This window comes from Anticarsia gemmatalis, chromosome Z, assembly GCF_050436995.1.
Source record: "Anticarsia gemmatalis isolate Benzon Research Colony breed Stoneville strain chromosome Z, ilAntGemm2 primary, whole genome shotgun sequence".
Classification (NCBI taxonomy): Eukaryota; Metazoa; Arthropoda; class Insecta; order Lepidoptera; family Erebidae; genus Anticarsia; species Anticarsia gemmatalis.
The window spans coordinates 18,776,209-18,802,645 of NC_134776.1; the positions used below are offsets into that span (position 1 = coordinate 18,776,209).

Sequence of the window (26,437 nt, forward strand, 5' to 3'; positions counted from 1 at the left end):
TAATAGTCAAACATGAATTTTATTTTTCTAGTTCATGAAAAACAATTGGTGTCTTAAAATACAATTTCCTTGTAGCAACCATAGTTGACAAATGCGATTGATTGAGCTTCATCCAGTTCATAATCATTTTCAGAACAAATGCTAGACTTTTACATTAGAAACAGTGACGTCATAAGTGCTTATCGTATGGTTAGTGGTCAACCTAGTGTCAAAGTTGTTCAAGCCGCCCGAAGGCCTTGGACATACCTATTATTATTGACAACAAACGCTATTTTTTAAACTCGGCACTTTTATATTTCAATACCTATTTGCTGAGTGAACTTACTCAATTTTATCTGTAAAAAATAGTTATACAGTAGTTTATGAACATAATAATTATTAGATCGTTTTAACGGATAACTTTTACCGTGTACGTATTCGTGCGTACGTATATCTAAGTATACCTCGACACAACTGTTTCTAATGTTCCAGTTTCAGTACAATTACAGCTAAAATATACATAGGTATAAAGACTTAGAACTAAATGTAAAATATGTTCGAAATCAACGTTAAGACCGGCTCAACAATTTAGCTAAAACATTCATTTGGGCTTGCGTTAAAATTTCAATATATACCAATAAAGATAGCCTCAAATAAAATTTCGCTATAAATATGCAATTTGTTATAAAACCGATCAAAGGAATGACTAATAACTGTCACTAAATGTGACGTCATAGCATTATTTAACTAATTTAGCGCGAGTGTGACTTGTCACGGCTGTTGTTTTGTCACCATCCATAATATTTATTCTCTTAACACAGTATAGATAGTTTTGATTGAAATCCTTTTGCGATATTTTGAGGGTGTATTAGAAAGGACTGCCTCTGTGGCGGTTCGAATCACCTGGGTTGGGCCAATAAGTAATTCTTGTCTGTTAAGAATTTTTCAAATATTGCCTGGAGTTATAAAGTTGAGGTTATAGACCTCCGTGCCTCGGAGAGCACGTAAAATCGTCCTGCGCCTGACCTTACGTGGTCGTGTTGGTGTAGCCGTACCATAAGAATAATGGAATTGAATGTACCTGCGTATTGTGGACACACTTGGACACTATAAACAAATTCCTGCACAGGTGGCTGGTTTCAATGAAACTGGCTGCCGTAGCCGAATATCGGAGGACTTATGGTGAGGTCTCATATCTATGTTGGTATTTCTATCTTCATGAGTAATAACTTAAATGTCAAGGTGACAAAAGCCACCGTGAAAGTCTCTCACGCTAACGTAAACAGCACACATCGACATGAGGTTATGACCTCTAAATTAAATATACACAGCACAACATTATAATAATTTATAATTAGGAATGTTATTATAGGAAAGTAAGTAAGACTTGATACACACATACTAAGGTCGGCACTAAACGGCGGCATTTTCGCCGCGGCTGAAAGTTTAAACCAAATTGATGACCGAAGGGGCTACCCGATCGGCACAAGCCAAACAAGTGTAGTAATTTCAACTTCAAATCGGTTTTGCTGTTCGATAAATATTGTTAAAACCAACATGCCGACTTGAATACGTGTGTAACAAGCCTTATAGACAAAAGATTAGGCCTACATTTGTAACAATTAAGCAGTGATTACTGTAGACAACCCGAGGACACAATTTAAACGTATCTTAAACATTATTATACGAAATGGAATTATTTTGGTAGGTTAACATCTAGGAAAGAGAAAATGTTCAGAGTATAGCACACGTAATAATAATAACACACAAAGCGACATCGAATATATCAAATAATTTTGAAATACCTTGGAATGTTCATTAAACGACAGAACAACAAAATATATTTAGATTTGAAAATTTCATGTTTCTGTCTCAACTTGTACGAAATACAAATGTATTGAAGTAAACGTTTTTCAAAGCGTTACAAATTGTAAATTCTATGTATATAAAAATTTATAAAATTCAATAAGATTATAATATACACACATTTTTGCGTTATAAATACACAATAATAGACCCACGAGTCTCTCGACGGCGTATTTTAAAAATTATTCCACCGGTCACTTAGAAAATAAAGGCAAAAAAAAGATCCAACAGTCAACAAAAATATTCTAGTTTTTAGAAACTTAGAAATAATTTTTCTTAGTATAAAAATATCAATATATTAAAAATACAATTTTTCATATAAATATTTGTAACACGACCGGGAGTTCCGTTCTGTTGAGGTGACACCGAGCCTTCCGTTATAATATTATTATATTTTTATATTAATTTTATTTTGAAACAATCCTGTCATTGTATTCTCGTATATTTCTACTGATTTCTATTCTATATTTCCTATTGTATAATTGTGTGACGTAGCTTAAGGCAAAGTCTAATAAATATATTCATTCAGTTGTGTTACGGGCAAAGTCGCGGGGCATACGCAGTCATTCTGAAATATATTATGACTCAACTCTGAATTGACGATAGTCATAACATTATCCTTATTTGAAACATCGACGATGCAAACCGCAAATGCAGTTTCATAGGAATTACTCAAGGAAAGAGTAATTTATACTACAATGTCATTTGACACATGAAAACGTGCATTATTTTTATATATTTGGGTCAAAAATTGTCCCTTTCAAATCCTTCATCAGGGCAATTACGTAATGCATACAAACATACATAAAATCCCACGGGAGTAAGCAAGAGATTTACGTAATATATTCATTTAAAATTTTGTTATCAAATGTTGGCAGCGCCGGCCAAACTCTGCCCGCATTGACACAATAACTTCGTTCGTACAAAAGCGATATTAGTTTCTATTTAAGGCATTTGTTGCAATTCCAAATTTCTCCATTAGTTTACAAATTCTAACTGACTACTGTCTCTAGTACTCCGATATTGTACAATGAATGTAGTCGATAACAAACTATTTATATTAACTTCGCCTAATTTAATCTCACTTTCAAGTTACTTTAAACCTATTAGACACTGTGTATTGCCAACTGTTCGGTTGTGGAAACATCTTTAATGTCTTGAAATACCGAAACTTGTCTTTTAGGCATCAGATAACTTTATTTCGGGAATATTATATTAGCGTTTTAAAATATTCTCAAAGAGAATTGACGTTAGGTAGGCGGCCGGTTGCAAAATCATCAACCAAATCCCTCTACACCACGATTTTGAAAAAGATTTTGCGCCGAGCCTACTTAACGTGGGATAATACAATGATTTCAGCATTTTAAAGATTTTTATAATCTATCTAAACGTTTAAGTTATCCCGTAGATAAAGCTATCTGACGATAAAATATGATTAAGTTAATCAATAAAGTAAAGAGAATAATTTATAGTTCGCTATATACTTTTTAATACTAACATTTTTTTAACTTTTTTTCGTTAATAGCATACTATAAATTATTTCTTTTTGCACTTGTTTATGGTGACAATTATTTGTACGCTCGTTAATATACGTATACGTGCGTGCACGCTTCATACGATAGACTATAACGCATTCATTAGGCTATGAATTTAGCCTTCCCAAAGTCATACAAGTGAGATTAACAATGAATATTTCGGTATGTCACTACATTAAAGATATTTCCAATGTATAAAAACTTTGATATATTTAACTATTCCGTTTCCATTTCAACTTTTATATAGGGGATTTTATGGGTTAGGGTGTGTATGGGACCGTTGGACCGAGACAAGGTCGAGACGGGAGACTGAACAGCAACTCAACTGATAGATCAGACCCGTTGATATATTTTATTCATAAGGGCACGATACCACTGCAAGTAAAAGCTGGTAAGTAAGTTCTTAGCTAGTGGCAGTCATACTCTAGCTAGAAAACTATATCTAGCGAACTAGTATATCTCCTAACAATGCAAATTAGAGCAGTCGTTTTTGAAAATGATGAAATATCCGACAGTACTCTTAAAATGTACAACATTCAACAAAAAGGTCTTCTAGCGGGGTCATTGACCCCAAATATATAATATTTTCTCATAGTACCTTTAAGTAGACGTAGTGATGTTAGATGGGAAAAACACACTACTGTAGCTCGATTCTCTACTACTATCGACTACCGACGACCGACCTGTCATCGAGAAATTTTATATGAAAATCTGATCAGCGCCTCTGACGGGTGTCGCAGGAAATATTTTGGCAGTACATTCTAAATGTCAAAATTTCGATACTCGGCAGTACCGACTGTACAGAATCGCGCTACTGACAATGAGAGTTACAAAAGAGCCATCTAGCGGTAATTAATTGCACTCATTTTCCCGTCTCGATCGTCTCGTTCCATATAAATGTGCTTGTATAAATAATACTATATAATAGTTATATATATAAATATTTTACTATACTGGTGTTTCAGTTATTCACTATGAATGTCAGTCTATTAATATGATGGGTTAAGTAGGTTCTACAATTTGACTAAAGAGTTGAAAATGTAGGATACTATTATGTTTCTATGCTATGCACTATGAAGGGTAAAATTTCAGTTACTTTATTTCCTTAGAACGTTATAAAACTGTGTTCAACAAGGACAATTGACTTATGATCTAGTTAGGTCTCTAAAGTAGGAATCAACCAGAGAGAAAACTGTTTTTTAATTTACGATATTTTCTCAGTCTCTGATAGATGTCAGAGCTCGTACGATGCTTTTTCTAATGCATTTTAAGAATGTAAATAAAAACTGCTACATATTTTTTTATTTTCGCAGTTAATGGAATGCAAAAATAGTCACGGACAATAATTTTAATTCAGTAATTTAATATTGTGTAAATATGATTAGACTGAAATCTTTCCAAAGGTTACTAGCTAGTAAAAAAGAAGATTAGTGAAGAGTTATTTCAAAACAAAATTCTAAGGAAACACTGAAATTTCACCCAATTTTACCCTATTCCTAAACTTCCTAATATTTTTACTCTTATAAATTTTGGTCTAAAACTTTTTGTGCGTTACGTTACAATTAGGATCGTAGTAAAAGTGAGACACAGAAAGAGAAGGTGCAAGTGAGAGGGGAATAATGGAAATTGACTTCATAATTTTAAGCTATGTTTCGTACAAAAATATTTCTGGTTTATATACTCTGTCATTAAAATATATTGTCAAACTGTCAACAATTAGGGAGAGTCCACTTAGCTGGCAACATTAACAATATTTTGTAGATAGCAAGTCATACTTTGCCGTATTCGCAATTTTTAAACAATTTGTTCTTATTTTTGGAAAAAGTATAACATTTTGAATCGCATGACAAATGCAGATTTCACTTCCTTCAGATATGCGAAAACTTGTATAATTATTTTTTGAAAACTTTTAATTCGGGCTTTTATAATTTCGTTTATCAACGGTCAAACTGCACGTTTTAAAGTATAAACATTATTGGGCTATAAGAGCACGTTGAACCATCATCATATAATAATAATTATAATAATTAATTATCTCGATAATATTCACCTTTGCTAAGTGGCACTCATCCCTCATCGTGGTAAAAGGAATATTTCACTAGCGATTCTCAAATACGGTACAATTCTGTCTAAATTTCATTGACATACTTATTTATACTATTCATTTACCTATATATGTTTTTAATTTAAAATCTTTATTTACGAAAGCTTTTCAAACAACCGTCATATTACTTCTTAACCATTTTATTTATCTGAGGTATTCTTACGTCCAATATTTATGAATTAGTTAACATTAAATCTTCTGTATTAAGTACGTTCTCTCTTTATATTGCAGTTGATTTCATTAAATTCTTTTATAAATATATATATATATATATATATTGTTAATCTTTCTTCGTTGTCACCTACCGTGCATTATCCTACTGTTACAAAACAAAAACTTAATGAGAGCGTTTGTAATAGGCGTAACTTGACAAATATAAGCCCGTAAAATACGTGCGTATACGTTCACGCGCACGTACGACTTTCAACCAAGCCTTTTGAGATCTTATGACTGTTCATACTCGTGTGAGATCACGGCTTTATACTCGCCAAATAAGCCCAAATCAAACGCTCCACTATTTGCACTGGGATCTGCATCAGAGACTAACAATACACACAGAACACCTAATATAATAAAAGCTATTACTAATCTTGCCTTGTCACCTACAACGAAACGGAACTCCTCACTTTCGATCTACCTGCCGTCCCGTCTTTGAATGACCTCGAACAGTACCATATTTGTGTCTAAATCGCTTTCCTCGCTAGCCGGCCAGGTTTGCTTCTCAAGTAGTGGTTCACCATGCTCACCTTTGACCTTTGACCTTGGCTTGATCTCGAAGTCGTCGGAGTCGATGGCGTGGACCGTGCCGGCGACTGACTTGATGAACAGCACCTTGTGTATGATGTGGCCGATGATGCCGAGCAGACAGACGGCCAGGCCCACCACGTTGATGGGGGATAGCACGTCGCCGCTCACCTCTACGGCCAAGACTAGTATGCACATTTCCTGGAAAATATTAAAGAGATCTTAGAGATGAAACATTTTTTGAAGAATCTATGAGGACTAGACAGTTATACTAAAAAACCTATTACAGTCCCACAACTGGGCAAGAGTGCAACCCAGAATGAGTTACAGGTTAAGCTTTATGTTCTTTAAAATATACAAGTCCCGGTATAAATACTTACTAAATAATCATTCTTAACAACTGCTACAAAAGGACATCGGTGGTACACTAGACGAGGACGCACACCGAAACTCAATCTTATTCATAGCACACAACTTCATTTTTCATATCTAAATTAGCAGGTCTTAAAGTCTTACCTTAAATATACCCGAGATGGATAGCGTGAGACTAGAGGTGTACGTGACGACGAGGAACTCGCTGATCTCCATGGCGAAGGCGATGGTGGCGCCCACGGACACCTTGAGGATCGTCGGCACCAGCTCGTCTACCGACAGCTTCTGAAGGTAGTCGAAGCATGTAAACCCTGGAAGAGGTTTTAGACGCTTGATGTAGTTGCTTTTAAAGTGTTATTTAGTTAGTACGAGTGTACGAGATTACAATCGCCCTAGACTGGTATAGTAATGGTTTAGCGAAAAACCTGTGGAGAATCGTCAGGTGTACAAGATATTTAATTTAAAATAAATTGGTTTAAAGCTCCTGGCAGTTGCAAACTTCTAGGATCCATAAACGGTGACCAAAACCGCTCCTTACAGTAAGATTATGAAATGCCGATCTAATTTAAGAAAAACTTAAATTTCATGTAATTTATTTTTCTTGATGGAAAAATATTATTGAGATCGTCTGATATTTAGTTAGTTAGTTAAGTTTTAGGGTCGAAAACGACTATTTAACTCTTTTTCGACCCTAAAACTTAACTACCACGGAAGGTAAGACATCTAATGAACAAGGTAAGTTAATCTTACACATAAACCTAGATATTAAAAGGTTATTCACATTAGAACAACAAAACTGACGTAACAACAAAATACCTAGAACATCGTATAAATTATCCGGATTATGTAAATGTGTGACGCTGAACGAAAGCGCCTCACCTCGTGGAGACAGGTGTAGTGATGCGTAAATATGTGTCATAAGTAGTACTACTTGATGTTTAATATATGTAGTTAGTTAAATGAAGGTTAAGGAACTTTGTGGTGAGGTTTAAATGATAAGAGAATAAGACTGCGTTACTGAGTTCCTAGTTTGTCGGAGTAAAGACTCAGACGGAATTGTGTTCTTAAATGTGTTTACTGGGATCACTAGGGTATGTCGTTTCCCAATACTATAATTTTAATTTCGATCGTCTCTCGAGCCTCGGTGGTGCAAAAAGGACACTTTTTTATTCTAATTTTTAGTATCTGTTATTGGAGCGGCAACCTAAATAAATTATCTGTGAAAATTTCAACCGTCTAATTCACGGTTCAGGAGATGCATGCCTAGTGACAGACGGTCTCTTTATCTTTTGGGTACGAAACACTGAAAAAACCTCTAAATATTTCTCAATCGTCTTCAAATTTTACTTGTGTATATATATGCTGTTCTACTGAGACTTGGGGGAGGGTTAAAGTCTGCATATATTTTTTTTTTCTGAGATATGGAAACACAGCAGATTTTCAAGGTAATCAAAATATTTATACTAATATTATAAAGCTGAAGAGTTTGTTTGTTAGTTTGATTGTTTGTTTGTTTGTTTGTTTGAACGCGCTAATCTCAGGAACTACTGGACCGATTTGAAAAATTTTTTCACTTTTAGATAGCCCATTTATCGAGGAAGGCTATAGGTTATACAGGGTGTAAATGACAGCTAACCGAAAACTTTACTGGTAAGTTTGTGACACTGTATGCGCGAAATTTACTCCAACGATATTTCTCGGAAATGATTGGTTCCCGAGTAAGTCATTTTTGAGCGTTCAATGTATAGTGAACAACGCGATGTATCTCCGCGCATGCCTACGAGATTTCTGGCGGCGCGGCGGCGGCGCGCTGAGCGACGACATGTCGCGACGCGTCGTAGGTACATACGCGTACCACCACGTCTATGCGCTCACTAGTATGCAACGCTATCATTAGATAACAATCTTATGTATCGTTTATGGTATCGTAAGTAGGCCCGTATGTTACAATAGCTCATAGTAAAATTGTAAGTAGGTAGGTACCTACTTGGCTTACGTGAAATCAAACAATAATAGCAAAACGTAACCAATAATAACGAAGTGCTAAAACAAATTGTTATCAATGTCTATCAACACGCAAATACCTGGTGTATGGCGAGAGTTTGAGTACCTTTGGATCCGGACGTACAGGTGCAGAGCACGCCGTGCACTTCCACGTGCTTCACCATACATAACACATCAACATTTCTTCCTATTTACGAACACAACTGCACTTTGAAAACAATAACAACAAAAATAATAACAATAAAAACACTAACAACTCAAAACCGGAACAATAACAAGTAATAATAAACAGCAGTTCACACACGACACGACGAATAGGACATAACGAACGACACAGGTGAAGAGCTTCCGTCTTCCGCGAGCGAATTGCTCGAACTATCGATCAAAGAGAGCCGCCGGCGCGGGCGCCTCTCCGCTCACTCGCGCCGCCCCTCGCCCGAGCCACCCGCTCCCTCCGCGCCGTCCGCCCGCGCGCCGCCGATTTGGTGACGAGCGACGAGTTAGGATCCCAGCGAGAGATTAGATTCAATAAAATATTGATGTGGCATTACTATTTTTACTTGTCACAGTTGTTACGGGTTGCATTGTAGTTTTATTCAAATACCAAATAACATTACAAACATTATTGATGTAAGTTTAAAAACTTTGATATTTATAACATAAAATCAGCTTAAAGTAAATAAAATAAACACGAAACCTTTTTTTTAATTAAACCATAAAAAATGTAGGTACATAACAATGATAACAATCAATATCCATTAATATTCTTATCAGAGAAACTAACTTATCATATTTCATAATCCCCGGAGAATTACTTAGCATCCATTTTGTCGCATCCCATCTATGTAACATCCACGCGCGGTCGCGACGTCACGCGTCACTACGGCCATCTACTTTTCGAGTCGCACCGCGCTTGTATGAAGTATGAATGAGCGTGTAAATATCGAATAGAATTTTGCAAGAACAAATGGAACAAAGCGACAATACATGTTAAATTGTTTATTAGAGATTTTTATAGCGCTAAAGAATATCAATAGGATTTTTTGTTGTTCTGTATGTATTTGTACGTGTAATAATAAGATATCACACATTTTAAATCTTATGAATTTACCTTTTATCGGAGAGCGGGATAATTATGTAATTTTCATTTTTAACATAGAACAAATACTAAGTAACGCTGCATACTAGTGAGTGTGAGGTTGACAGCTGTGTGCGTAATCGTGTCTGTGTGGCGTGCGTAGGTAAGCGGCGTGACGTCGACCGTCGCGGCCGGCCGCCGCCGGCGCGGTGTCGTTGGCCGAACAGCTGATAGCGAATTTATACGTTGTTTTAATCCATTGCTGTTTTTTGTGAAAAACAGTAATATGACGGTTTTTTTTTTCATATTCATGTTGCATTGTGTAGTATTAACGAAATAATACCAGAAAAAATAAAAAAAAACGCATAAAAAATCGGAAAAATCAAGAAAAAACCGATGAAAATTTTCAACGCCATAAGCACCAGAATCGTGTCTAAAGTCATTTTTTTTTCGTTTTCGGTAGGCTGTCGTTTACACCCTGTATATCATCACGCTACCACCATAAGGAGCGGAGTGGTAACGAAAAATGTTACAAAATGGGGAAAATTATGACCCACTCTCTCTTACGCGGGTCAGCTAGTAGAAGGTATAAAGTCAATCGTTTGTTTGTCATCTAACCATTAATAAATTGTTACGACATATTGGGAAAGCCGTGAGTCTTTGCGGGCGACTTTATAATAATCTTAATGGTTAAAACGTATCAAATTAAATAATGATTGTTGATCGTATATATCAATTATGTGAATAATACATCGCGTGTATAAATAAAAAGCTTTTCTTTAAAAGTATAGTCTAATTGTGTTTTATTTATATCTGTCGCTTGGAATCGTAATAAAATAAATATAACGACTAATCTTTCATCAATCCAAATATACAAACATATTAAAGATGAGCTAAAACCTTATATTGATCGAATAATTACCTTAATTCTAAGGCAATTAGGTGAGGTATTATTATATAGAAGAACGACGAACGTTATGCGAAAGTGCACACTCAAAAAGTAGTGAATTCAGTTCTTGGTTAATTTCAGAATTATTTAAAAACTACTTTTTTACATACAAATTCCATCATATTTTTTGCCCACAATAGTTTGTTAACCATTCGTTTGTCAAACCTGGTATGCATAAAACATTCTAGACAACGCATAACTACAATTTTCAGAAATAATGTTTTAAATAAATCTAAAAAGAACAAAGTCTTTCTAAAAATTAATATTTTCAGCGATTTTATACAATGTACTTCGTTATATTTAACATCATTTTACATTTTCGGAAGATCCTTAAAAAAAAATGTTAAAAAACACATGGCACGCGCAGCGGCGTTAAGATTCGCTGAAATAGGCTAAGATATATAACCAACATACCTTCAAACATGATAGCAAACGGCAGCAACGACACAAACATCCAAGGTTGAACGTGGAACACCATGTCGACTGGGTTGTGGAGTCCCAGCTTGGACTTCTGCATGAGGAGCTGTGCGAAGGTCCATCGTAAGCCAGCGGCGAATGACGCGATGAGGAGGAAATTGAAGCCCAGGGGATTGAACTGAGTCGCTTTGTACGTGAACATGATCAGCCCTGCGGCTATCATGAGCACTATGCCCACTAGAGACCACGACTGGAAAAAAAATAGTTCATTAAAAACTAGTGAAAATATGTGGCATTTAAAACATGTGGTGAAAAAATGTCGGGGGAAAAAGTCTTTTCGCATTATAGTATGTATAAACTTGTAATAAAATCTATTTGACTTCAATAATCACAAATGAGTACACGGTTCATTAGGTTTCTTTCAGTGAGCTCGTGATGCCAAATATCGAGCTTTTTTGTGTAGAAAAAAGATTTTATTACAAGTTCATACATACTATAATGCGAAAAGACTTTTTCCCGACCTAATAGGAGCCTATATTTGGTCCTGGGTCTTCAAACATCTTCGTACTATATTTTGTCGAAATCAGAGCAACGGTTTAACTGTTAAAGCGTTGCAGACTAGCAGACTTTCGCGGTAATATTAGTAAGGATAATCATGTATAATTTAGTCTATTTTCGGCCCAATGGCCGATTTAAGGAAACTATTCATTTGTGAGTGTCAGTTTACAGTTACTAAGCTATTACTCTCATAGCCTAACGGGAGGCTTTACAAACTGTAGTAGACCGGAAATTCTATATCAGTACAACATGTCCTATGCAGTATCGTAGAAGAAACTTGTTCACCCAACCCGGGATGAGAACCCGAGACCATTGCGCAAAAGCGACATGTATCACCGCTACACCACAACATCTGTAGCGCATATCGATAGTTTAATATTTAAAATGTACTGCCAAAATAGTTCCTACGACGCCCGTTAGAGGCGCTGATCGAATTGTAATACAAAATTTCTCGATAGCCGTTTGTCAGTAGTCGATAATGGAAGAGAATCAAGCTACAGTTCTTACGATACAAGTCAAAGCAATATAATGTTTTTTTCTAATTGACTTCAAAAAGGAGTACATAGTTACTATGTTCAAATGACTGTCTTTTTTCATTATTTGAATTCTAAAACGTAATATTATATTAATTTATTCTTAGATCTCGATACATCTACAGCTGATAGTAGTCGGTTGTTATCGATAATTCTTGCAACATTGTCACGAAGGACACTGTAGTAATTAGTAGTATTATACAAAACAATGTACACCTAAATCAATAATACATGCATTATGAATGTTGAGGCTAAGCAAATACGACCATTTATATACGATTGGCTTCTGCTCACGACTTCGTCTGTGTAAAAAGATTTCCCGCAATAAAAAAGTAAACTATTATTTAGGTATGTATAAATAGATCAATCTTGAGGAGCTTAGTGGCTTAGTTAATAACAGCAGCGCGGATCGATCTCTGAGGTTAAGCTATGCTTGCCATGGTTGTTTTGTGGATGGGTGACCATCCTATACACATCGAGGTCTTCCGTGTTTCGGAAAATCAAATTGTGGGTCCAGGCTATCATTTTCAAAAATCTGTGACAGTCGTTAACAGAAGTCAGAAGCTTGTAAGTCTGACAACCAGTCGTATCGACGGGTATCGTGTTATAACCCAGGTAACTGGGTTGTGGAGGGCCGATAAGCAGTCGCTCCATGTATAATACTGGTACTCAGCTGCATCCGGACGTACTTGAGACCACGATCACAAGACTTGGCATTTTAAAAAGTCACAATAATTGAAATAAACTGTAAAGTTTTGAAACTGCTCTGCATTACCATAATATTTATTTATATAGTGCTTGTATGTTGTAGTCTTGCAAGAATAAAATACTCCCGAAACAATAAAAGAAAAACTATAATAAATTTAACCCATTAATGTCCCACTGCTGGGTAAGGGTCTCCTCCCGTAATGAGGGAGTGGTTAGGCCTCAATCCACCACGCTGGCCAAGTGCGGGTTGGAGACTTTGCATACCTTCAAGAAGAACTATACTATAAGTTAATTCAAGTTATAAACGGTAACAGGTTTATCTTTCCTCAAAATTTGTTCAGTAGTTTTGGTGTGGTTGAGTAACAAACATCCATCTAAACTGTAGCCTACAAAATAATGGCAATGACATTATAGTAACTCACTATTATGTATTGATTTGATGTCACGCGCATTTGACAAAGGTCAAGAAAGTTACCTTCAATCCACATGGCAAGACGTACTTTTTCTCAGAACATTACAAATGCAATTCATATAATAATTTTACTGAAATTTTTATATGTTCGTCGAAGTAAACATGGTGGACTTTATGGCTAAACCCTCCCTCATGATAGGGGTATATACCCTCGTGCCTTTTAAACATTAAAGTTTATCATTTATTCATTCATCCATGATAATTTAAACCCATCCTTTACTTTATAATGTCTTATACTGTATAATGCCTTGTGTGTAAAATAGTGTAATCCGCTATTTATATGTTTGCTAAATCCCTTGTTTAGGTCTTATACTATTCGAAAAGCAAAACCGATAAGAGAAATTTTAACAGCTCCTTAAAAGCGGTTTCATAAAGTGATTTAAATAAGTCTAAATTATGACGAGTATTTCAATCAAGACTGCTTCATAGTTGTAGTATTATACTTAATAAAAGTTTGGCCTTTCTTTCATTCAGTGAGTCATAAATACGTATAAAAATTTAGAAGAAAATTTATCTAGCTCTCGTCTAAGTGGCTGATTCATTGCTGGAAAAATTCTCAAAAGCGTAGGTGTTAAGAAAATGTCCCCAGTGAATGGGCATACCTACAGCACAAAGGCTTGATTAATGGCAAAACGATGTATTGTAAGAGCCCTGCCCACATCTTCGCTTGACATCTCGGGGAAAACACGTAATTTTATACTACAACTAGCTTTCAGCCCGCGGTTCCGCCCGCGTGGAATTCCACCTTTTTCTGGAGAATTTTAAAAAATCCTCTCTTAGTGCTCCTCTACACTTCCTAAGGCATCTTCATACCAAATTTCGACTTTCTACGCTCAGTATTTTCGGCTGTGCGCTGTCCATCAGTCAGTCACTCAGTAACGGAAGAGTTTTATATAAATTGATTGATTGAAAAACCCTCGACCTTACGTCAAATGAAATTCTAATAAAAGATAGCTTATACAGTAGAAGGTAACTTCCAAATAAGAATATTATTTTCTAATTAAGCCAGAATATGTAATGTTACATTGTAACTGTATATAAAACTATGAAATACTTGTGTATTCGATCGCTTACAAACTTTTACTACCCATTCCTTATGAATTAATGAATGAAGATGCTTTAGAACAGAATCTTAAAGAAGTCTTGAACTATCTTCATGCAAAAATTTCATCATATAACAGCCGTTATACCGTGAAAGCGTAACATACAGACAAACAAATTTAAAACCCACTACTGTAATAACTGAAAAACTATGCAGTTACACTCGACATTGACTGACAATAGTTTTTTTGACGACAAGCTACTGAACCGTGACTCTCCAGTCTTCAATCTCATCAAACGGAAAAAACATCTTCGCGGCATCGTTGGACCGCAACGAGAGGTTACCTGCGTCTTTACAGTTTAGTTGTTTACACGGTGTGTGGGCCTGCAAGGTCTGTGGTGAAGGTTGCTGAGATTCAACTGCTGTATTATAAAAAATTATAAATTCGTGTTAGGCTTTGTTGATTAATTGAGAACTGTGAATTGTGATTAATTAGAAGCGGCTTTATTGATTGTTTGTTGGTCAGACATAGAATAAATGTTTTGTTAGTTTACTGTGTTTGTAATACGACCCAACGACTACATTGTAAAGTATCGTAAAAAAAATTATTACACATGATATATGTGGTAACAAATAAATAGATTTATTTATTTAATTATGCAACTTGATCCAGAAATTTGCTTAAGTCGCTTTGGTTACTTGAGAGAGTAAAATACAAACTATTCAACTGCTTTTGTAGGATACATACTACTATGTATGATTGGAATTTGATCCGGCTTTATCCGGTTAGTGTTTGTAAAGACGGAAATATGAAATCTTAAATTACAAAGTTGATAATCTTTATATATATAATTCTTCTGTAAGTGTGTATGTCACTGAACTTCTCTTAAACGACTGGACCGATTTTGATGAAATTTTTCGTGCGTGTTCAAGGGGATCTGAGAATGGTTTAGATTCACAATTTTGTCCGCTGGACAATGTTTTTTTGACGTGTAGACGGGACAACGTCTGTCGGGTCCGCTAGTACCTTATATAAATAGTAGTGCATAAATATTGTTTATAGTAAAACAATATCTAGAACTTATTTATCGCTACATCACAACTTATCACACTAAATAACACCGCTATACAAATCAAAACCTTCTTAACTCACATGTGATATTTCTTTTCTCTATAAAGTTCTATTTTAACACCATTCAATAGCTATTGTTCTCATAACAGCAGAATGAGACAGGTATTGTCTACAAGAAGAGTGCAGTAAGTAGCAGATGACCTTTTCATATCTTGTCCTTTGTTGTACCGCCGACGTAAATCAATATCACTCAATCATTTAACTAACAGATAACTGACTGAGGACACGAGTTGTTAACTACTAGTTAAGAATGACAGTCTATCAACAAACTAAGTTTTCAGAAATCTGTTGTTTGAAAAATACCTATTAAGTTAAATAGACTTTTTCAGTACTCAAACACTGTTTCACTACAGGTATATACATATTTTGAAATGAAAGGAGATGGAGAGGGACGTAAGACTGCAATTCGAACAAAAACCTTGTATTCTCATTCTTCAGCAGGTAATTTTCTAACTACTGTAATTTACTAGCTGATACTGAACAACTGAAGACTTGACTTGTTTCAAGCCTATGCCACGTATTGACCATTAATCCTAATTTGCTTGTAATCTCAACCTATCCCTATAAGTGAAGTTCAATACGATATTCAAAAAAAGTACTAACAAAATCACGATACAATTGTCATCATAGTAAGTCAAAAAGAGAACAGTTTATCCGTTACACATAATGAAACACACCAAGTGGTGAAAATATTCACCCTTACTAAAGATGAGCTTTTGCAATGTTAAAGAATTATATAAAATTGTTTAAAGTCATAGGAAACTTTCAAGATCAAGGGGAATAAATTTCACTTTCCCCGATCTATAAAACACGGACATTAATATTCGTTTCGTATAGAAAGTAGATCAAGACCACCCCCAGTGAAAAATGATAACGCCTCCATCCTCACTTACACGTGCCGTCGAGATAAATATCAATCTGGCGGCTTACTCCCGACAGGATCGAATTTGAATGCAATCGAAATAGGTTCGAGCGAATGTCAAATCGTATTCCTAATATAAAAATGAATCGCTAAATGTGTTGCAAAGCGCAAATATCGAGAGCAGCTGAACCGATTTTGCTAATTCTTACAGAAAACTAAAATTTACTGAAAAATGAAAAACAATACATTAAAATTAAAGGATCGACTGTTATGCGGTACGAAGTTCGTAGGGTCAGCTAGTTCGAAAACTAATATGATTAGACCACCTTAGGCCATACTATAATCAATGAAATCGATTTTTCGTTGAAATTTCGTTTGTTTCTATAATTCTATCAGTTATAAAATGTCGACCAAACTATAGTACAAGAATTTAAAGCAGGCTTAACATTTCCTACTATGTGTTAAAATAGAATAGGAAAAGAATCCAAAATCTCCTCAATAGATACCCAAAGAAGGTTCTCTAGTGTAGGGCGGGGAGGTTTCCTCACAAACTATTTCTGTATATGTGAAAAGGTAACATTATTCACGACATCCGATATGACCAGCCATGTGAAGCCAATTAGTAGAGCCTACACGAATCAATAATAACTTCTCAATTGTACACTAATTAGTAGGAATGTTTTGGATAAACATTTCGGATTTGAAATCGGATATCGGATATAGTAACAACATTATATCCTTAGCGGGTATGGGTACAGATGTGAAATGATATTAGACTAGGTTCCGCCCGCGACATCGCCCGCGCGAAAAGTCTTTCCGCTGTAAAAAGTATCCTGTGTGAATCTAGGTTTATTTCTGTAGGCACGTAGACACAGACGTAGGTATCCGCTGAGGTTAGTATAGTAAGGGTAGTAGTAGATTTTGATCAATTCTACCCCTAAGGAGATAAAATAGGGGATGAAAGTTTGTATGAATATTCTGTCCTAAGTCACAAACCACGCGGAAAGTCGGGGGAGTGCTAGTGGTTAAAAGCTTGCTTCGATCTACTATCCGAATCCTTTATCGGTTTCTTGTCTTTTCGGATATCGTTAGTTTCGGTTAAAAAGTTCCATAACACCCCTGCTAATTAGTTTTGTTTTCTCACGACTTTCGTGTATCCAGTGTCGGTGGATGGAGAAATGTCAACTATTTTCGTATTAGTAATTATTAGTTTCTGTCCTCAATTAACAAACAATGTTCCACGAAAATTGATCGTGTAATAAAGTAATTATTCTGCTGAACTTTATTTTTGTATCAAGCAATTTTGCTTGAGTCAGTGGTTTAGTTGTTATACTAAATACTAACCAATTAAAAAAGACAAACATAAATTCTAGAAAGCTTGACGTAAGTTTAGTTAATAGTAAAAATAGGTCATAAACATTTCGTTACATAATCATATTTAGACAGCTTAAGCAACTGTACATCAGGACTAAAAAATATTTCGATTCGTAAGGCGGATTTAGCCTATTTTGGAAAGATTTATAAAGTCAAATCAGTTCAAATTCAATGAACACGTGTAACATGGTTGCCAAGGTGTTTGTCACAATGCGTAGTAACACTGTCTGTCTGTTTGCCACGATTTTCCTTTATTACAAACACGAGTATTGTTACCTTACCCTAATGGGAGCGAGGTATTCAACCAACTGCTAGACATCTTACACGTTGCCAGGTCATTCCAGACCCGATTAAAGCATTCGGCAGGGCTTAGAATAGTTGTAACTCTTATACTGGATATTTTGTTATGGATAGGTCTTCGTTTGAGCTAAACTCGCCTGATGGTGAGCGATACCAAAGTCTAAGATGGAGAAGGCCTGTATCGAAAGAATCTATTAATAAGTATTTATTAATACAGACTTGCGCTTTTTCAAAAATGTATGTGTTTACGACAAAACAATGAAGAAACAACGAAAGGTGAACAATGAAGAAAAGAATATAAAACTATCGAGCTACCACGTCAAGTAAAACAGCGTGTAAAGAACAGAGTATCGCAAGCAATAGATAAAGGGCCAGAATCGCAAGACGCATGATTAATTGTTCCAATTCTCGACAGTATTTCGCTAAGCTGCTGTACCCGAAGGTAGAGGAGTGTATGAAATGCAAAACATTAGTAGGATTAGGATACATATGTAAGGGGGCGAACCTATTGCCGCGTACCAGTTATATCGCCAAATTCAGGGCTATAATCCTACTAATATTATAAATGCGAAATTTTGTGAGAATGTATGTATGGATGTTTGTTTCTCTTTCACGCAAATACTACTGAACCGATTACGATGAATCTTGGTATATAGGTAGCAGAAGACCCAGAATAACACATAACTTTTTATTCCCGAGGGATCGGGATTTACACGGGTAGGGTTTCCACGCGGACGAAGTCGCGGGCGACCTCTAGTTAAGAATATTTAAATAGTAATTAGAAAAACCTTATACCTATTTTCGTTATCGGTGGTATACAATATCTACTGCTTAAACCACAAAAGCAGTTAGCGAAAGATGAAACAGCTGGTATATAATATCAAATGTGTTCATCGCTCTTCTCAAAATAGGAGGTATTTCCCCACGATATCTCCATATAAATACAGCCACAGATAAGATAACGTTTGTAACCTTTCACTTGTTTATCATAAACAAGTTGTCACGCTTTACAATTAAATGTTTGCTAATAATTGAGTGTCATGCGAATTGAACTCCGCTAATATTTTCTCTAGCGCCCTATTGGCTGCACTAATAGACTTTGATTTCAGTGATTGAGCTAATATGTGACACTTGCATCTCATTGAATGCATTGAGCCAATTTAGTCTGTTTAGATGAAATACTGCACGTTTTTTATATTTATTATGATTTTTAGTTTGTGACATTTCATATTAACTACCTGATGCGCGCCGTTCAGGATTTTTTTTGTTTTTCTCTCCATAAAAACTATTCCTGACTTAAAGGCAATTTTACTAATAAACATGAGTCGAATTGGTTGAGCCTTTCTTAATTTTTGCGCTTAACAACACATTTGGCGATTCATTCTTATTTATAAGAAAGAAGAAGAACATTACTGATTAGATCTTTGCATGTGTGCATTGTGATTACCTAGTGTTTGCTGAAAATAAATACACATATTATTTTCCATCTTTCTTTCTTTCACAAGCGAGAGAAAGCGACTAAAAAAACATTGCTATGACACGAACTAGCCACAAGTCTATGATAATATAAAGATCTCAATCCGAGAAAAACAGTTTAAGCCATTAAAAATCCTAGATCAATTTAAAATCAGATGCACTAAAAACTGAGACCCGTCTATTAGTGAATCGCTGAAGAGTGGCGAGACAATGTAAGGGGGTAGTATTACTATTGATCGCGAAGTCCAAGGTTCAACCCATTAAATGTTCAGCGCATCACTTGATGTCCGCTTCAGGTTAGTTATTGTGTGTTACATGAATCGCGAAATTCCCTGGCAGTAGAAACAATACGATACAGTCATTTTAGAATTTTCTTCGACCGAGCCGTGATTTTTACTCAATACTTTTATCTAAATAGGTATATTATATAACTTAAAAGTGACTGACATAGTTATCTATCAACGCATAGCCCAAACCACTGGACGGATCGGGCTGAAATTTCGCATGCAGGTAGCTGTTATGACGTAGGCATTCGCTAAAAAGGATTTTGATCAATTCTACCCCCAAGAGGATAAAATAGTCGATGAAAGTTTGTATGAAAATTTTGCCCTAAGTCACAAACCACGCGGACGAAGTCGCGGTCAAAAGCTAGTAGGTATTTACTATAAAGAGCTCTAGGTTTTAAGCCACACCTTAAATTTTATCGTTCGAGATCTTGTGAATATCTAGCAAATAAAGTGGTTCAATCGCTTCAAATGCCGAAAACTACCAGCCGTGACTATTTGCACACACGTATCAATTGAACGACAGTAATTAAGTACAATAATTAGTGAAAAATGACAATAAGTCATTGTGAACTAGATGACTAAGTTATTGTTTCAATTAAAAACCTATTAGTTGTGTTCACTCGTCATTGTGTTGGAGACTAAATTAATATTGTTCTTGTTTTGCTAATATTTGCTTAATGATACAAAACTATTTTTGTATATCTTTTTATGTATAAAAATATCAGGTGCTTAAAACATTGTTGGCAGCAGTGCTTGCATGATCAATTATTGTATTAACCACATTGTAAATCTTTTGGCGGTTGTAAAGAGTGGCCGTGAGTTTCTTGCTAGCTCTTCTCATAAGGCTCTGCTCAGTTTCCGAGCTAGTGGTAGATTCAGTAATTGTAACGACTATCATAAGTGTCAATATTTGACCTAAATGAATAAATTATTTTATTTTGAACAGAGTTAGCGGGTTATTAAAAGCGACTGTCATTATTCAAAATTGTGTATGGTTCAAGGGGATCAGACGAACGCTTACGATATACTTACTACTTATTTCAATATTAATAATATATAAAAAAAAATGATGGAAAAATAATTATTACACGCATTTACCTTTCCCAAATAAAACAACACGACTTAGTTAAAGTTAGGCAATTGGGGCTAATTACGTCAGAAATTAATATAAACAGCCATGACGTCACATTACTTTTTACAAGGTTTTATAAACTAGTAACGGGTTTTTTTTTAATATTCTACAAGACTTAGATAAAAATAATTGTACACACAGCCTCACAGTACCTACGATGTACTGTACAATACAATTCTAACTGCCATGGCTTCAGATCGCACCAAGACTAGTTTATAGGAACCGCTATAAAACCAATACAAATAAGACACTTTCACTTTTGTATTCTTATTAACTTGAGTCTAACAACTGAGGCAAGAAACTACGTCACTGCTTAGATCTCAAAACTGATTAAAAACCGGTTTAATATAGTATATTGAAAACTAATATACCGGTTAATGAACATAGTCAAACTGGTAACAATGGTTGATTAAATATTTTGATTAAGAAAGGCTAAATTTTCGAAATGGTCGAGGATCTAGAATGCGGACCAATATAAGACGGAATTTTGTTGCGTGGAATGACAAAAGTGGTTTCCGAATTATTATCGACTATTTGTTATTTCGACGATAGAGCGAAGTGTAGGAGAAAGATAAGGAAGCCTGACTGACCCCACTACCATATGGGATGCAGGGGTAGGAAAACAGTTTACAAAAAGGACAGTGTCCATACTGGGCTGCCTTAACTTCTTGAGTGCTACAACACACGATAAAGAAATGTAAAATTACACTGATGGTCAAGTCTCGTAAATAAATACTTTTAAAATATAATTCGTGTCATAAGTAGATTTCATTGCTAACTACATTTAGAAATATGTTTAATTGACGTCAAAGTTAGAATTGTGACTTTTCAACTGATGACGAAATTTTCATGACGAATTTAGAACAAGTAATAATATGCCGCACCTATCATTTCAGTTAACTCTTTTTCAGAGCCGAAAAAAGTAGAAGTCTCTGTACTTTGACAAATCAAATGTAATAGACATTTTATTAAAAATAATCTTACCTTCTTCTCCAATCCAAGTAGTATCGCGAAACCGAGGATGAAGATAATAGTAGTCGATTTCGTCATCGTATACAACGATATGGTGACCAGTTCCAATCCCCAGTTGGAGAATCCCACGTCAATCCCACTGGCCAGTCCCGTGGGTCCCACGGACCGGAGGCAGGTGATGCACGGCAGCATCAGCTGCGGGATCCCCGTCACCAGGTACAGGACCATCCTCACGAACACCGAGAGGATCCACTTCACGATCAAGTGGTACATCACCACTGTGAGGGGGAATTTGAAGTCCTGGAATGAAGAGATGGATTAGAAAAGAGTCCATGACTGATGTCTTTACATTTCTATGTCTTCTATTGATCAGCATGGTTTGGGTCTTGTTTTTGGAACATAAAGCGAGCTCTTACTATTTCTGAATATTATTTGTTAGATTATTTTGCTCAAAAATGGTATTCATAGATGAAAATAAATGAAAGAGCGCATATCGTCGCTTAGGTAACAATACCGCGTAAGTCGAAAATTGGTCATATGACGTTTTATACTTCATTGGATAGATTTTGTCAGCGCGCATCGAATGATGTTAGATTTTTTTTTAAATTGTCCAATCTTGAACGAACTTAATATCTACCTATTTATGTATTCAGTACACATGTCAGAAGTATTTCAAAGATAATAATCAGTTTTTTATCTCTCCTGGAAACATGTCAAATTTAACTTGCGCGGTATTGTTACCTAAGCGACGATATCCTGCAACATGTAGCGTGCAAAGTTGCAATACACGAATTTTCTACTAGTCAGAAAATATTCTTTCTTAAAATAAAAATACTTCAGAAGACGTTTAAATAAAGTACTATTTTCATTAATTTCTATCGTCGTGCTTTACGATGAAACTACCTCAGGGACACACCGTAACATTTGACATACATAAAAAAACCTGCGTTGTCTTCAACCTTGACAATAGGGAAGGAATATTATTATTTTTTGTCCGTCGAAAATATACGTATTTTTTTCATTAAATAACAATAACTGGCTTAGTAAAAAAGCTATAAAGTAACGGAGTGTGGGCTAACGACGTCACCTTGCAGTACGTTTTCTACTATACCGTGTCGTCATCCGACTTTTCAACTTAATGTATCGCCGTAATTATTTGATTTTGTATAAAAAGAAAAAATACGCGTATGATACAGGACGAAAAAAAGGAAAATTTACGTTATCCCAATTTGACGGACCCGCTAGCAAGTCGCAAGAATATATTCCTTATCAGAATCCTAGATTTATAATACGAATGGTACTTTTTTATAGTTAATTAACTATTGCAAATTATGTAATAAATATGAATGATCTAGTTTCCTCTTATTTTTCCTCACTTTGCAATACGGAAACCAATAAAATAATGTTTTATCAACACGCTATCGCGTTCGTGACCACAACAAACAATTTTTTAATAAAATATTTTTATTGTATTACTTTAGTATAGGATAATAATATGTTTTGTTTAGGAAACAATTGTTTTACTACATAAATTAGATATTATAGTCTGACAATTTAGTAGGGAGCCTTGTTTTGAAATATTTGCAACTAGAGAATTTATACAAAAATTAGAATTTAAAACATCATTGACCTATATGCTTATGCAGCTCATAGTGGCCTGTTTGATACAGCTGCTATATTTTGGACACACACAGTATTATGCTACATAATAAAGATAAATCGTACATGCAAAGGGTCTCTACTAAGTTCTCGAATTATATGATACATCTATTTCTTCAAGCTAGGTTGCATATAGAACATAAGTAAGCCGACTGAAAGACACTATAAGCTTTCGCTAGCAACAGAATTTAAATACGCAAAGGCAATTATTAGTCTACAGGTAAAATATTGTTCGAAAGTCTGCTCATTCCTTTGGTTTAAATCGACAAACATAATTTTTATATTAGTGTCGAGCTGAATCGTGCGGGAATCGCACTCACGCAGATATAAAAAAGACCTGTAGAATGTATTTGACCAGGTCTTATCAAATTTTATTAAAATCAGTTCGGTGCTGTAGGCAAATAAAATATAAAGACTTAAATTTTAAGATTTTCTGATTAGAAGTTTTGTAACTTTCTTTTAAACACAATTTCATTAAGCAATTGTCATGGCAATTGTTTGTAACAACATGAGACATGTCTAAATACAGGTTTTAGAAACACAGTACTTAACTAATTCTATATTAATTACTAACTGGTAGTTATCAAAGTAATTAGCATTCATTACAAGTTTAAAACACCTTGAACATTCACTGAACTACATTTATGGAGTAATATCATATAGAGAATAAATAATAGTAACTGAAAAAATACTCAAGGCCTAACCTTTTCCTCATTTGGGAGGAGACCCTTGCCCAGCAGTGGGACAGTCAGACTGCAAAACATATACAAAGATCTTTGCCTTACAATGGGACAGATAATGTAAATAAAAAAAAACCCAAAGGGACAGATAATTAATAAATAAGATTAAAAAAAAACACACTCTGTGGTCTCTACCTACTCCTATAGGAAGAAGGTGTGATTTTATGCATGTACAGTGTGTTCTAAAAAACATTCTGTGTTTAGTCAACGAAAAAAACTGTGTTAAAAATAGTCTACATCAAACAAACGTCCAAAATGTTGATAAATTTCATTTCAAGATTAAGTAAACGCTATCAGTAAAACAATAAATGTGTATTATATTCACATTTAGTGGGCAGATAAGAATTATAAGTAATAAAATGTCATAGTGATAAATAATATTTGGTTTTGTAGAAGTAAGTGAGGTATGTGCCATTATATTATATTAATTTTGGTCTCTGCCTACCCCTATGAGAACAAGGCTTGATTTAATGTATTTATTTTGCCATCAAGCTCTTATTTGCAGTAAACATACATATACATATAAAATCACACCTTTTTCCACATAAGAGTAAATGGATACTTGAAAACACCACTTGGTACGATTTTACAAACTTCCCTTGCCTCATTCACATAGATATATCTTGTGAATTGGACTTAATTGCTTTTAAAAGTTTAGTTTTTGTCTATCTTTACCATATGGTAGAGGTAGAAAAAACAGCTTTATCTTATTCATGTAGGCTAAAGTTTGAAAATACATCTATGCATATAAGAAGTAGACTCACTCTACGTATTTAAACTAGATGAATATTAAGATGGGCAAGTTTTACAGCTAATTGAAAAGAGTCAGATAAATTATCTTCTAGATAAATTAACAGCAAATGTGTGTAAACACCTGTTTCAATTTCACATGATAAGCTAACTAGCACTTATCCAGGTAAAACCAGGCTTTATGCATATTCAATAGGAATTGTATACCTCTTTATCAAAAGCCACAAAATCAAGAAGGAAAAGGTAGTTTGCTTTTTCCCCTATTTAAAATACTATTTCTAGGTTCACTTATGACATGCATTTTAGCATGCAACCTTAACTACATAAGTACATTCATAGAGATAAAAAAGTAAAAAACATGTGTAAATATTTTTTATCTGTTATGAGGTTAAAAAAAGTTATAGCCATAAACAATGCACAATGCTATAGGATTCTTATTAGCATAGGCTGTTTCAAGAATTTTGTATGTATGTATACTACAGCTGAAACAACAATTTGATACTTGTTAAGCATATTTTCATAACAACATTATGTTTTAACAAGTCAACTCTTGATAAAGTTGTCAAATTCAACAAGATTTATAGGTTTGTGAGTAAAATATATACTAATTGATGTTATCAATACTTCTAAGACATGTTTAATCCATTCAATGATACAATCACATTGTTATCACACAAGTTATCTGGGATAGTTTTGTGGCCACTTTACTATTATTTAATATACTATCTAGAGTCATATTATAGTGCAATTGCTATCAGTAGAACTGTCTATCTACTCATCTAAGGGGTACAACTACAAACAACAAACATATCATGACAAAACAACGACCAAGAAGCTTCAGTCCAGTTAAATATTGTAATAGCATGCCAGCAAGCACAAACAGATGGTAATTTATTTACCCCATTGTCTTTACAAGGCAAATCATCGCACAGCAGTCAACGCAAATGTCATTCTCATAAACACGTAGCAAAGTAAAAGAAAACAAGAATAAAGTACGCACATCAATGCAAACATCAGTGATAGCGCACTTACCGTTAGGAGCCATCTCTGGTAGAACGTCAACCCAATCGACAGAGAGAAGTACAGCAGTATCAGTCCTAAGGACAGCAGACTCTTCTGAACACATATTTCAGACCATTTCGCCTTTGGTTTCGTTGTAAACACGTCCTCTTCATTGTCAGGCTTCGACGGCAGCTGTTCATATTTTGCGCCTGGCATGGCTAGCGCAGGACGACGAAACTACTTTCAGAAACTCACTATGTCGCATATCAGCTGGGATTGTCGTTCGTAAGAAATTTAAACAAGTAATAAAACTGAACTTTAATAATATTTCCCTGCTGTCCTTAGCCCAAGTCTGTCTGTAATGTCTCTCATAATAATTTACTCTTTGGT

General features: G+C 35.0%; 1 protein-coding gene across 1 annotated transcript; it reads right to left on the minus strand.

Moving 5' to 3' along the window:
- Positions 1-26,437, minus strand: LOC142986199 (solute carrier family 35 member C2). Its single transcript, XM_076134538.1, has 5 exons — positions 26,078-26,437; positions 21,909-22,196; positions 11,046-11,298; positions 6,745-6,911; positions 1-6,429 (listed from the first exon to the last, which is right to left on the minus strand). The coding sequence occupies exons 1-5, from the start codon at positions 26,261-26,263 to the stop codon at positions 6,118-6,120; spliced, it is 1,206 nt and encodes a 401-aa protein (XP_075990653.1). The 5' UTR covers positions 26,264-26,437; the 3' UTR covers positions 1-6,117.

What these genes read in the sequence shown, in the direction of transcription:
- LOC142986199 (XM_076134538.1), bottom strand. Translation starts at nt 26,263, where the DNA reads ATGCCAGGCGCAAAATATGAACAGCTGCCGTCGAAGCCTGACAATGAA. An exon ending in ACCAGAGATGGCTCCTAACG is followed by an intron (nt 22,197 to 26,077) that starts GTAAGTGCGCTA and finishes TCTTCATTCCAG; the next exon opens with GACTTCAAATTCCCCCTCAC. An exon ending in CCATCTCGGGTATATTTAAG is followed by an intron (nt 6,430 to 6,744) that starts GTAAGACTTTAA and finishes AATATTTTCCAG; the next exon opens with GAAATGTGCATACTAGTCTT.